The sequence below is a fragment of the Oryza sativa genome, chromosome 9 (assembly GCF_034140825.1).
Source record: "Oryza sativa Japonica Group chromosome 9, ASM3414082v1".
NCBI classification, from domain to species: Eukaryota; Viridiplantae; Streptophyta; class Magnoliopsida; order Poales; family Poaceae; genus Oryza; species Oryza sativa.
Window position 1 is genome coordinate 15,369,335 of NC_089043.1, and position 13,452 is coordinate 15,382,786.

Below are 13,452 nucleotides of genomic sequence, written 5' to 3' on the forward strand. Positions count from 1 at the left end.
GATAAATTTGTAGAGAATCACTAAAATATATGAATATGCAGCACAAACGAGTCACCTTAGCTCAACACGAACGGCTCATCACAAATGTCTAGATCTGTACTAGTGTGGGAGCACAAAAGTACTAATGATAGATTATGTGAAATAGGATATACGAAGCAATAAGGAAATGAGCAAGCAATCTTTGCTATGGATTAATGGGAGTTGTAGTACCAGAAGAATATCGAAGCTAATGTAAGTAAAAGTTCACACACATATGTAGACGCAAACTTTATATTATGGGCCATATACACACCTATCATGATCCTACCATGACATCTATGTTTTATACCGGCTGTATCAATTATTGACATTAACAAAACAAATAGTCTGTGCATGCACATCGTATCGTATAGACTTGTCACAGGGATCCATCAATGTAGTGAAAGCCAAGGCTAGGTATGTAGTATTTAATCATCTTGCCGATGGACCAAATGTCGACATCGAAGACATGGTGTCACTTGCTAGGTTTTCCATGTCTCCCCTGTCCCCATGAACTTCCACCAAGTCTAGGCTTTCCTTCAGCTGCACAACCACGTCACCCATCTTTGGCCTTTGAGTAGCTATATCTGTTGTGCACATCATGGCGATGTTAACAACCTTCCACATGGAGCTAACATTGTAGGCACCTCCAAGATGTGCGTCTGCAACTGAGCTAATGTTACCGCTGACAATCTTTTGCTTCACACGTTGAACAATGTGACCATTTTCAGGTATTATAGGAGGCTCGCCAGTTGTTATCTCTAGTAAAACAACGCCGAAGCTGTAAACATCACTGCTCTCGGTGAGCCTACCAGTGGTGTAGTACCTAAAAGTGACCCGTGTTAATATATGTAAAGATTGCATAAGTGATTAAGGTGAAAATTGCATGAAATCAATCTAATATATGAATGTAGTAGTACAAATGTAATAGTGTGTAGATCGAGACTCGTACTCAGGGTCAATATAACCCATAGATCCAGCTGCAGCGGCTGATATATGAGTCTGGGAGTCACTATGATATGTTTTCGATAGTCCAAAATCTGCTATCTTTGCTTTAAAATTTTGACCCAATAAAATGTTGTTCGTCTTCACATCCCCATGAATTATTGGTAGGTTGCAACCCTTATGTAGATAATCCAGGCCTACATATAAGGAAACTATAGTTAGAAGAAAAGATGAGCCATAACACTTTTGCTAAATTTTGTTTGCATTGCCATTATAAAATACCTTGTGCAGCTTCAAGTGCAACTCTTACACGTGTCTTCCAATTCAAAATTTCACCCATACCAGTTTTCCCTTTTAATATATTCAAGACAAACAATTAGGAAAGAATTCTACGAGCATCTTCAAATAGCAATTAAGGGAGTTATACAACATTCATCTGCTGTGTGTGTGTAGTGTGTGACCACACGTCGGCAGTGGGAGCAATAACATAAATAATAAAAATAGTACTGTCCCTTTAATAACAAAAAGGAGTAAATGCGGTGATCTCTAAGAATTATACTAGATATCACTCTGTACTTTAGGGACTAGCTAGCAAAGCACATATGTGGATTACACCTATAAAAGTTTGTACATCACATAGGCATTCATGTCTTAAAAATTAGTCAAGCTGGATTTTCAGGTACAACTAATTGAAACAATTATTCCATATGAAATTAAGAGAATCAAATATCACATGCTGCGTCAATCAATTATGTTGAGAATGAAACAACGAACAATTACGGCAAAACTTCTACAAATGTTTGGAAATAGAAGATCAAGATACTTCCTTAAAGATGACAAATAAATTTGTCGTGGTATCTATAATGAGTTTAATTAACCAAAGGCCATGGAGATCCTTATGTAGAGATCACCATATGCCGCCACCAAACAAATAACATGAGTCTCTTTATTTTTAAATAAACACAATATAGGTACATTACTAAATAAAGTGATAGTTAAATTCTCGCTTGTAACAATGGTCTCTCCGGACAATAAGTACTTATAGTAGTTATTGTGCTGCAAACAACTATTCAACGTGAACTGCTTTGTCCGTCTAGACGGAACATGTAGAATATTAAGTTAGTTTACGCTATGTGTAGGTGCTCACTTGTGTCCAGGTATCCTCCCTATGATTTCGCAACATTCAATACATTGAAGTTCGCAATGGACAAACCTCTTAGATAATCACAAAGATTGCCTCTAGACATGTACTCATAGACAAGTGCCAAATGTTCCTTCTCCCAGCAGTATCCAACCAAACAAACAAGATTTCTGTGATGCACCTTGGTCAAGCTCTGAACCTGTATTATAAGCAAGAGGAAGGATAAGTCTCTTAGGCTGTGTTCGATAGTGGGGCTTGGGAATCCCTCCCCCACAACACGCAAAATGAGCGGAGGTACATCGCGTGATTAATTAAGCATTAGCTAAAAAACTTGGAAAGGGATTAATTAATATAATTCTTAAGGCAACTTTTCTATATTTTTTTATGTAAAAAATACGTCATTTGTCAGTTTGGGAAACTTCCATGTGAAAAACGACGGACTAAAGTTGGGAACATTCACCAAAGAACACAGCCTTAATGTGTATGAAATCTCACTGTGGCTGTGATTAAGTTATATGCAGTGAAAATATTGATTTTGTCAGTAGTGAACTTAGTGGTAACTGAATTTGTTACCTCAGCTAAAAACTCATTAAGCCCATGCGAAGATAATTTAGACCGCATCTTCACAGCAACCTCAGTACTGTCTTCTAAACAACCGTAGTACACATGCCCGAAGCCTCCATGCCCAATTAAATGTTTGAAGTTCTCAGTAAACTTCTCTAGCTCCTGATATGTGAATCGGCGATTTTCAGGTTTTTGTAGATGGTCCCAATGATTTGTGATATGTCCAGGAGCACCCATGAGTTCTGGTACCATGGCAAGATCAGTTGAAGAAGCTAGTGCAAAAAGAAAAGTATTAGCAATATTACATTGTGTCATTAAACTATAAGAGTCAATTATTTTCAGTACAAACTATATATTTTAACAGAGCATACGTACTATTGAGCTTTCTTTTGGCTCTCCAGATCAAATATGCCAGAACAAGTATGGCCAGTACCAGCACTGGGGCCACTACTGAAACAGCTAAGGTATTTCTTGACAGGGATGGAGTAGCATGTGTTTTGCACATATTTCCATCAGACTCATAACTGAAATTTCATAAAACTATCAGCCGGAAGGGTTCAAAAGAATCGTAGTTAAGTGTTAAATTGCCTAAAGATTACTGAAAGAAATCAACGTTAATAAAAATATCCAAACCTGAAATCAATTGATCCGTTGTTTTTGAGGAGGGAATCTGGAATTGTCCCATTAAGTTGATTGCATGATAAGTTTCTGTACAAAGTGATATACAATTTACGGATTAAGCAATAAGTCTATGGCTTGTTGACAATCTGCAAACTTTGATAACAACACTGTAAAGTTCCAAGTATAAAGTATCAAACCACTTTAATTACCGTCAGATACTCAGATATCTTTAAAAAGTATCAAGAGTCTTTATGTTCAGCTTTGGATATGGTAGTACATATAGAATTACTAGCTTTGTCCCATAAAAAACAAATTGCGATATTTGACACATTCTAGTATCACGAATTTGGACAAGACAAGTACCACGTGGCCAAACTATTGATGTTGTTGTTTTTCAAATGATACTATTTCTTTTATAGGTTCAGAAGAACTATGATAACAGTCTTACAGGTGGATACTAGTTAGTCTTTGCGATATTTCTTAGTCAGCTCTTACCTTATTTGAGGACTTGGATATCTTCGAGAGCTAAACTTTCACCACGGAGTATGTTATATTTCAATAATTGTCAAACGTATTATTATTGGCTTAGTAGTAATTTGATATATCATAATTTGCTGGTAAAAGTTAAAATGACCCAGTACAATATAGCACACTCCTCTGAGTATCATGAAGCCGCATGATTTGCAACATCACATTGACCTAATGAATGACCTAAAAAAAAAACTATGATAACAGTCTTACAGATGAGTACTAGTTAGTTTTCATGATTTTTTTTCTTAGTCAGCTATTACTTATTTGAGAACTTGGGCTTTGTATTATCACTCTATACCAACCTTTTTCCCTAAGGACAGAACTTGTTGACTGTGTAACTGTGAGAGGCCAGGGCTGTAAAACATTTCTATTATTATTTAGAAATGTATATCTTTGAAAGCTAAACTTTCACCATGGAGTATGATATACTGAAATAATTGTCAAATGTATTATTATTGGCTTAGTGGTAATTTTATATATCATAATTTGGTGGTAAAAGTTAAAATGGCCCAGTACAATGTAACACACTCCTCTGAGTATCATGAAGCCGCATGATTTGCAACACCACATTGACCTAATCAACGATCTCGAAAAAAAAAACTATCTACAGACACATATATTTATATATACTAATTAGTGGCACTCCTGAAAACCCCCAAATTAATTGAGAAATAAAAGCTAGAAATACCCACACTAGTGAGAAAAGTAAAAAAAAATCATTTTAATTAAAATTATATGTGTCCATCTATCATATCTATGTCTGAGATCTGCATGTACTTGGTTTGAAGTCTCAATTATATACTTTAATTGATTTAATGATTCTAAATGAAAAATAATAAATACTAAGTGGTACCCTCTCTGGAGTCTCAAGCATAGAGTTTTGTTGAATGCCAAAACAACATGTTCCTTGAATTAAATTTGAAAATATACTGTTCACTTGTTTTTTCTCAGAAATATTCAGGATTCAAATTTTTTGGTACAAATATACCGCTGGTATCGCTCAACATATACAGTGGACGTGACGACTTCGGCGGTGTCACACAGTGATGCGCGAGACTCCTCGCTCTCGCGCGGCGCAGGCGCGAGACCGAGTGGTCTGGCATAACCTAACAGCAAGACCGAATATCATGTCATTTCAAATGGCTTAATTAGTGATTAATTATCTTGCTTAGTGGTTAATCAATAATTAATTAACTGCTAATTAGGTGGATTAATCACTAATTATTATTAATTAATCGGTAATCATGACAGTTAATCAATTTTCAATACGGTGTCGCTATTTGGCCATGCGAGATGGTCCACGTCATTCTCGCACAATGGTTAGGTGATATCGATAGTATATTTGTGCCAAACAATTTGAATTCCTAATATTTCTAAGAAAGAACATATGAGTGGTATATTTTCAAATTTAATTCCATGTTCCTTCACTAAGGGGGGTAGCTTGTAGCCCAAGAGCAGCGAGCCAGCGAATGTCTAATTTACACGCAAAATACCTCCACTAGCCCTCACCACTAGTTATCATACCTTTAGTTCATTTTTACCACTTTACAAAAGTAAAGCTGCGATCACTTTCGATAATATTTAGTCCGTGTTTTTCATTTTTAATGTAATATGATGCCTAGTCCTGTCGATTGGCAGTTTTAAATGCAGAACAACCAAAGGCAGAGGGCACTCAGATATACTTACAAGTACTTGAGGGCAGTAAACAATGTGAAAAAATTAGATATCGACCCATTCAATTTGCTGTTGGAGAGATCACTGCATAATAATTTCAAATAATCCAACAAAATTTAGCAAATGTATACAATTAATAATGCTAGTACATTTAGATCTTCCATACTATACTCACAGAGATATTATCCTCATGATTTTATCACCTGCATCGCTGCATTTCACACCATCCCAAACAAATTCAGGTGGAAAACATGGATCACCCATCCAGTTCTTCTTTATTCCATACTCATATTTTATAGCCATGATCGCATCAACTAGCATATATACGAGGAAAAAATAGGAGTTCAAGAGGGAGAGTTGATAATGTTTAATTGTTTAGTGTACCTCGCTAAAGACCAATAGATACAGCTAGCTTACAATCCTGGGAGAACGTTGTTGGATTATCATGGATGATGCGACCGTAGACCTCATAAGCATTAAGGATCGGGGGCAGAGCTGATGTGGCAGTTGCAGCAATGGTGAAGTTATACTTTCCTTCAGAATTGCTGGACCAGCCGCCGGTGACAGACAAACCTTTTAGGTACGGTGTGCTGTATGGGCTGCTCTGCACACCATTGTCTATGGAAACTGTAAATTCCCGGGACTTGTTGTTCTGGAAGTCAGCGAAATGCAGGATCACGAAGTGGTTATGAAGAAGGACGTCTACTTGGTCGGAAAAGAAAACTAGTTTCATGGAGTTGCCACTCGGCACAATGGCTTTCTGGAGAACAGGCGAGGGCACCGCAAATTCGGTGCTAGCTTGGATGGTAGTTTGGGTGGAAATGTTTGTCGACAAGGGATGGGCTTCATCTGTGGACCAGAACCGATCGTACTGATCATCAGGGTACCTGTATTACGTGTGAAATTTGGAATATAAGACGATTACCGGTTAATAGAAAAGCAAATTGACTAGGAATACTAGCCATTAACCAATGCATCGCGATACTAGGTGATTCCCCGCGCTTTGCTGCGGGATTCATGGATTAGTATATGTTAAATATTGTCGAAATGATGAAAGTTGAAATGTTAAGAAAATAATGTGAGGAAGATGATTTGACACATACTTGTTGATCTCTATAATATAATATTGTAGATGATGTGTCATGCTTGTATGAGATTCTAATAGGCTAGAATAGTAATTGCTAGTGGGTAAAGATGTGGCATGCTTGCATGGGATTTTGAATGGTCTAAAATAGTAATTGCTAGTGGGTGATGATGTGACATCCTTGCATGTTGAGTTTTAGCTTCTAATAATTGTTAGTGGGTACCATCTATATAGAAAGTATAGATTTACTAATTCAGACTGCAATTATTAAATCATGCAAACATGACAATTGAACTTCCGAACCGATCGAGAACAACACAATATGTGTTAATTTAAACTTCAAATTATTAAATCATAAAAAACTAATTATTACTCCATAGCAACAAGAAATCGATATTTGGTATTAGATTATTACTTTTTTATATTTTTCAAAATTGGATTTATTAAATCAAGATGACATATGTAATGATTCAAACGAAGTGCAACTACAGTTTCACACGAAAAAACGGGACTGATACTTTAATTTCATGTTGAATCTATTTTTGAATCAGTGTGCATTTGTTTTTTTTTTGTCTGTACGAATTAAAATCATTTTATTTTCTTTTGTAAAATTCAGTATCGCTGCTGGTCGTCTCCCAAACATATATAGCTGGTAATTAATGTGTGGAACCGGCAGTAATCCCCAGTTTGTAGTGCGTTGTTTAGCTAAATTAATAAAATCAGAAAACAGCTTCAAGTGATATATTGGTTCACGTATAACTGGCTAGCTGAGCTGCAAGATGTACAAGATCCAAGGAAATTCAGAACATATATACCTTACTAATTTGTCATCATCAGGGCTCGATCCCACGTTGCTCCGAACATAGAGGGAGAGTGACACATTGCCCATGACAGCCGGGTAGGGCAAGATACCGAGAGGCCTCAACTCCACCATGGACATGAACGGCGTGCCTTGGCCGATGTTGATGAGGCAAACCGGCGCCCAGCTCGCCCATGCCACGAACACCGCTTCGTGAACATTATAACCATCATTTCCGTCGGTGGTGTCTATACTCACGGTGTCCCAGTGTTTGACACCAAGGGTAAGGTTGAATTTTAGCGACGAGCTGTCCAAGCCGTCGTAGTTGCCATACAAGAACTTCAGCCTGACCAAGTACTTGGACCGGACGTCGTTGGGTAGCGAGTAGCAGTTGCGCTGACCCTCGGCAGATGGGAAGCTCCTGACCGTGTAGAGAGTACGGTCAGGGCCCCACCAAGCATTGCGGTATACGGTGGTCACCTTGTGATTCTCGCCGGCGTCGGTGTAATGGCCATCTGGGACGTAAGTGATGCCGGTGAGATCGTCTGGGTAGCTGTCATCTGCCTCCAGGCCGCAGTCGATACTTAGGAAACCTATTGTGTGCACCAAAGAGAAATGGCATAGAAAAGTTTTAATCTCCACCTGTTAGTATAGAACCTAATGGGCCATTGGGGTAACTTCTTTGTTTAAGTTCTTTTGTTCAATTTATTAAGGCAGCCTCTGTACAAAATGTTACAAATATAGGTCTAATACTCTTCTAATTCTACATTCTCCAGATGTTAGGTCTCAACTCAATGGTACTGATTTCTCCCACCTCATCAACGCCGCTATACTTCATTTTTCTACTAACACGTCCTCACTAAAGTGTAAAAACCGCCTTCCTAGCCAACACTAATGTATCATTGCCGTTTCATAACAATAAACAGCAATGATACTTCAACTATCACTGTCGGTTCTCGATATGAACTAACAATGATATGATTTGAAAATACCAACCAATTAACAGTGGTATGAATTGAAAATATCACTGCTGATTCATAATAGAATCTGACACTATGCTTAATGGACCACATATATAGTTCGGCCCACCATTAACTGAGCATCGAAGTGAAATTATTAAGAAATTAATAATATTTTTATATGAAGTCGATGAATATAAACTTTATGCCAAAGTTATATTTCTTGACAAGATCTACAACATGGTTGCTGAACAATTTATTATTTGACATAGTTTATATGGTCATATATGTGTTAGAAATTATCTGATCTAATTGATAAATGCTTTAAAATTTTCAAATGAATTGAAGTAGACACAAACACTATATCAAAATTGTACATCTAAGATCTATAGTTTTGTAATTTTATAGTTGATGACCTTAACGTTTACATTTGAAGTCATCACGTTAACAGCACAGCCAGGAAGCTGCAGTTTTGTGTTCAAATTAACGCTCGACCTATAGTTTTACCATATATACAGTGACTTTTCACAATGAACTCAATGTTAAATATGTATGTACGTCGTGATACATCACCACCTTAAATCTGTGTTTTATATTTTTTTCAAAAAGAAATATCTATAAAATAATATCTATACTTTTATGAAATTTACTCATTTATGTGTATAAGCATAGAACACTTTTTTAAGATCATGCTTGATAAAACCAGGCCTTGCAAAATTAGATAGTAAGAGTATTTTGTAGTGGAAGGGACAACAGAATAGAAAAAATAAGCTGACCTGTCTGGCCGTCGGCTCGAACCGCTGCTTCAAACACCAGTACAGCGACCAAAACCAGGAGAGCCATGGAGACCTGATGAGTGATAACCTGGGACGATGCTGGAGCGAAGCTATCGAGTTTGGAGTTTGGACCGTATATATACACACACAGGCACACACATAAACTCTCCGTTTTTCTAAATGTAACAGATTTTTTTATTAATCTTTGACAACATTCTCGACTGAGCGAGTATTAAATCACGTATTACAAGAGTAATCCAGGGGAGCACCGAACGACTGAATTATTTAATTTACTGTTGACAAATTAATGACCTTCCGTACCGGTTTTGACTGACACTAGCAATTTGACAAATTGTGCTCCTTCTTCGGAAAGGACTATCATATTACTGTTGGGCGTAACTTTAACGACGACGTGCACATGCACACACAGTCCTGTAATGTTGCTGACGAGAAAATACGAAAGAGATAAATCAGTTTTTCACTAGTCGACGACTAGTCTGGCTCCTATATCAAACAATAACTTTTTCAGAACAAGTTGACAATATGTGTTAGCATATTTTCAAACTATATATTATGTTGCGCAAATATGTACAGTAGTGATTATTTATTATCCAAAGAAGTATACAGAGCAATATAAACTAAGATTTGATAAGTACAAATGGGGACGGCTAGAGGCGCGGGACCGATGCAAGAGCTATATAGGAGTAGGTGGCAAAGAGAGGCTGGAGAAATCATGGCTGCTCATGTATGTGGAAATCTATACTCCCTTCGTACTCACAAAGGAAGTTATTTTGGACAACGATACGGTCTCTAAAACACAACTTTGACAAATCTATTCATATAATTTTTACATTTTCAAACTCAACAACTTTAAAGTTATTCATGATTTATATTCCCAAGGTTTGACTTAAATATTATCCTAAACGACTTCCTTTATGAGTACGGAGCGAGTACCTTTTTTGTAATTAAAACTCATTAATTATATATCTAAAAGCTAACATCTAAACATACCACATCAATCGACTAAGAAACTAAAACTAGCATGCATGCATGCTATAATGTTCTAAACCTTAACATATACTCCCTCCGTTTCACAATGTAAGTCATTTCAGCATTTCCCACATTCATATTGATGTTAATGAATCTAGACATATATTTATATTGATGTTAATGAATCTAGATAGATATATATGTCTAGATTCATTAACATCAATATGAATGTGGGAAATGCTGAAATGACTTACATTGTGAAACGGAGCAAGTAAGTAAAAGGGCATATAGACTTTAATAGCACCTCAAGGTTCTAAGTCAAATTTTTATATGAGCGAATTTTAGATTGGATTGTTTGAGAGGTTTAGTTCCCAATTTAAAAGGCTGTGTATATCCCGTCGTTGGATATATATATAGAGACCGGGTAAAAATTACGTACCCTTCTCTGAAATAACCCTTAACATATAAGAATACTAAATTATCATTTCTCACATTATTTTCACTACATGTTAATCCAAAACAAACGTGTCTAACATTTCTACAACACTTATATGTGGATAAATATTAGATAGATACATTTTATTTTTTGTAGAAAAATTAAAGACAATTTAAATTCACCTAATTTTAGAGATAATTTAAAATTCACCTCTATAAAAATACTTCTGCAGAATGATTTCGTTATAGTGTGAGCATAGGTTAGCTAGTTATGTCTCTTTATGGTGGAACATATATATCCACTGAGTAGGTAGGGTAAAATGTTCATCACATATGTGCTCCTATTTATATCTCATATGCGGCCTAGTCTCTTACAGGCCGTTTATATAAGTATGGTGCGTATGTGTGCGTTCATATGCGAGTATGCATATGTATATGTGATCATAGGTATTTTTACTCTATTTCATGAAAGAAATTACGTGTAATAGTTTTAATTACGTGTAATAGTTTTAACAAAACAGCTATGTTGTTTTGGAAACTATTCTCATTACTTTGATGCCGTACAAGCTGAATGTTCGTGCTTTACTGAGATGAAAGAAAATATATTATAATATCTATCTATTATATAGTAAAAGTCTGTTAAACTTCCTAAAAACGTTCTTAAGCCACCACGTGGCACTCTATAAACACTCTTATGTCGCCACGTAGCACTATCTAATCTCACCGTCAATTTTCATTTAATTAGTACCTGTTATTTTAGACCATTAGATTAGATCTCTATAGTTGATTTTTATTTAAATTGGTGAACCCATTACTTTAGAATCATTAGGTATATAAATAATACCTTCCCTGTATAAAAGGGAAAATACGTACCGTCGGCATAAACAAAAAAAATCATAAGTACAATACATATGATTCGGAAAATAAGAGTAAAGCTTAGGTTCCGTTCACCGGAAGAAAAAAAATGCTTGTGTGATAAAGTCAAAAAAAAAAGGAACATACGAAGTAGTATAATCGGGAGAAAAATATAAAATATAATTTTCTACCGTATAAGATAAAAAGAAAAACCAAATGAACATACTATCTATCTATCTATCTATCGATCTATTATATACTAAAAATCCATTAAACATCGTACGAACACTCTCAAATCGTCACAAGGCACCATATAAATACTCTCAACTCGCCACGTGGCACCCTAATAAAATAGAGAAATCTAATCAGTCAATTTTGATTTGCTGTGTTAAACTTAATTAATAGTGAAGTAACAATGTTGTTTTTAGATGGGTGAGGTGTTAACTGTTTGGTTTGAGGTTGGGATTGGGCCGTAGCAGTGTACCACTTAATTTATTATAGTCATATTTGAATGTGTTTGATGATGTTTTGTTTGTGATTAGGTGGTGGTCTTTCAGATCGTGCATGATACCAACCCTTCATTGTAGGCAAGTGCATGACGAACTAATTGTGTGATTCATAGATTGTTTGTTCTATCTATCTATTTCCGTTATATTTCTATTTGATATGTGACTGCTTATGTTCAAACTATTGTTCATGCTATTTAGATTTCAAATTTATCTTATGTTTACGACGTTGTTCTTGTTTCACTATTCTGGATTCTGGTTCTGGTAAAATAAATTTAAGTTCCATGCTTGTTATGGATGTGCAATATGGTTTCAATCTAGTTTTTCGTTTCCGGTTTCAATTATTCAAGTTCCATGCGAGTCATGGATGTGCTATCTGATTTTCTATTCATGTTCCTATGGGTAAGCGCTGATCACGCTTACTCGGCTTTGCCGGCAAATGCTATGATGCATTCACAATTGTCCAGGATGAAAACTACTATTTCAATTCATATCTGCCCGGAATGGGAACTACTATTTTTCTCTGACTTGGTGTTTAAAAATGTGTTTCCTATCAAAGAAAGGAAGCTTTCTGTTCATGCTCTATTGCCAATTATGTGTATATGTACTTTCTAGTTCCATATTGTACTTGCTGAGTATTTTGATACTTTTATGTTTTATTTGGTTTTAGGTGCGCATTGAGACCGACATGCTTGGGCTGGAAGTAGCACCCATATATACACCTTTATCTGCACACTATCAATCTATATTGCCTAGGTCCATAATGACACTTAAACTATATCATGGTTCGGTCTTGTAATAATCTTTTAGATGTATTTTAGTTTCTTTTCATGGATTATAAGGATGGATCGCACTGTGGGAATGATATTATTATTAGTTTAACCCATAATTGCCTGTTGTGGAAGTCCGTATTTACAAGGGAAACTATCGAAATTCTTAATGAATTTAGGACTTAGTGGTTTCTATACCATAGTGTGTAGCATTCTAGGTATGAGAATACCTGGCATGTTACAGAGACCGACAACAATAGCCTGTGTTCTGCGGTGCCCTGCTCGAAATGAATCAGGAGGTAGTCCGTGTTGCGCTCACCCCAAGCGCGGTGTGTGGCGGAGCATCGGCGGCTCGGCGCCAGCATGGCCCTTGCGCTGCTGTGGCGAAGAGTGCGGGAACGACATGGAGCCACAGGGCCTAAGCGCATGGGCCCTCCTTGAACCCCCCCTTCCCCCCTAGAGGGCTACCTCATCGGCGGCAGCTGCGGTTGCAGCGTCAAAGGTGTATGCGAGCCGGACTTGGGCTGTGTTCTTCCACCCATTTTCCCAACCCAGCTCTCTCGTTTTCTGCGCACACGCTTTTCAAACTGCTAAACTGTGTGATTTATGAAAAAACTTTCTACATGAAAGTTGTTTTAAAAAATCTTATTAATCCATTTTTCAAAAAAAAAATAGTTGATACTTAGTTAATTATGTAATAAAACGAGCTTTGTTTTGCATGCCGGGGAGCCATGGTAGGCAGGGGAAAGTCATACTTTTGTTATTGTTTGTCTCTGCATTTCCT

General features: G+C 36.6%; 1 protein-coding gene across 1 annotated transcript; it reads right to left on the reverse strand.

Moving 5' to 3' along the window:
- Window positions 1-167: 167 nt before the first annotated feature.
- Window positions 168-9,210, reverse strand: LOC4346819 (probable LRR receptor-like serine/threonine-protein kinase At1g51880). The gene is made up of 12 exons (XM_066303967.1): window positions 9,113-9,210; window positions 7,394-7,970; window positions 5,912-6,381; window positions 5,670-5,808; window positions 5,507-5,578; window positions 3,302-3,376; window positions 3,044-3,192; window positions 2,678-2,940; window positions 2,177-2,303; window positions 1,246-1,314; window positions 971-1,160; window positions 168-844 (listed from the first exon to the last, which is right to left on the reverse strand). The coding sequence occupies exons 1-12, from the start codon at window positions 9,177-9,179 to the stop codon at window positions 451-453; spliced, it is 2,592 nt and encodes an 863-aa protein (XP_066160064.1). The 5' UTR covers window positions 9,180-9,210; the 3' UTR covers window positions 168-450.
- Between the last annotated feature and the right edge of the window lie 4,242 nt (window positions 9,211-13,452).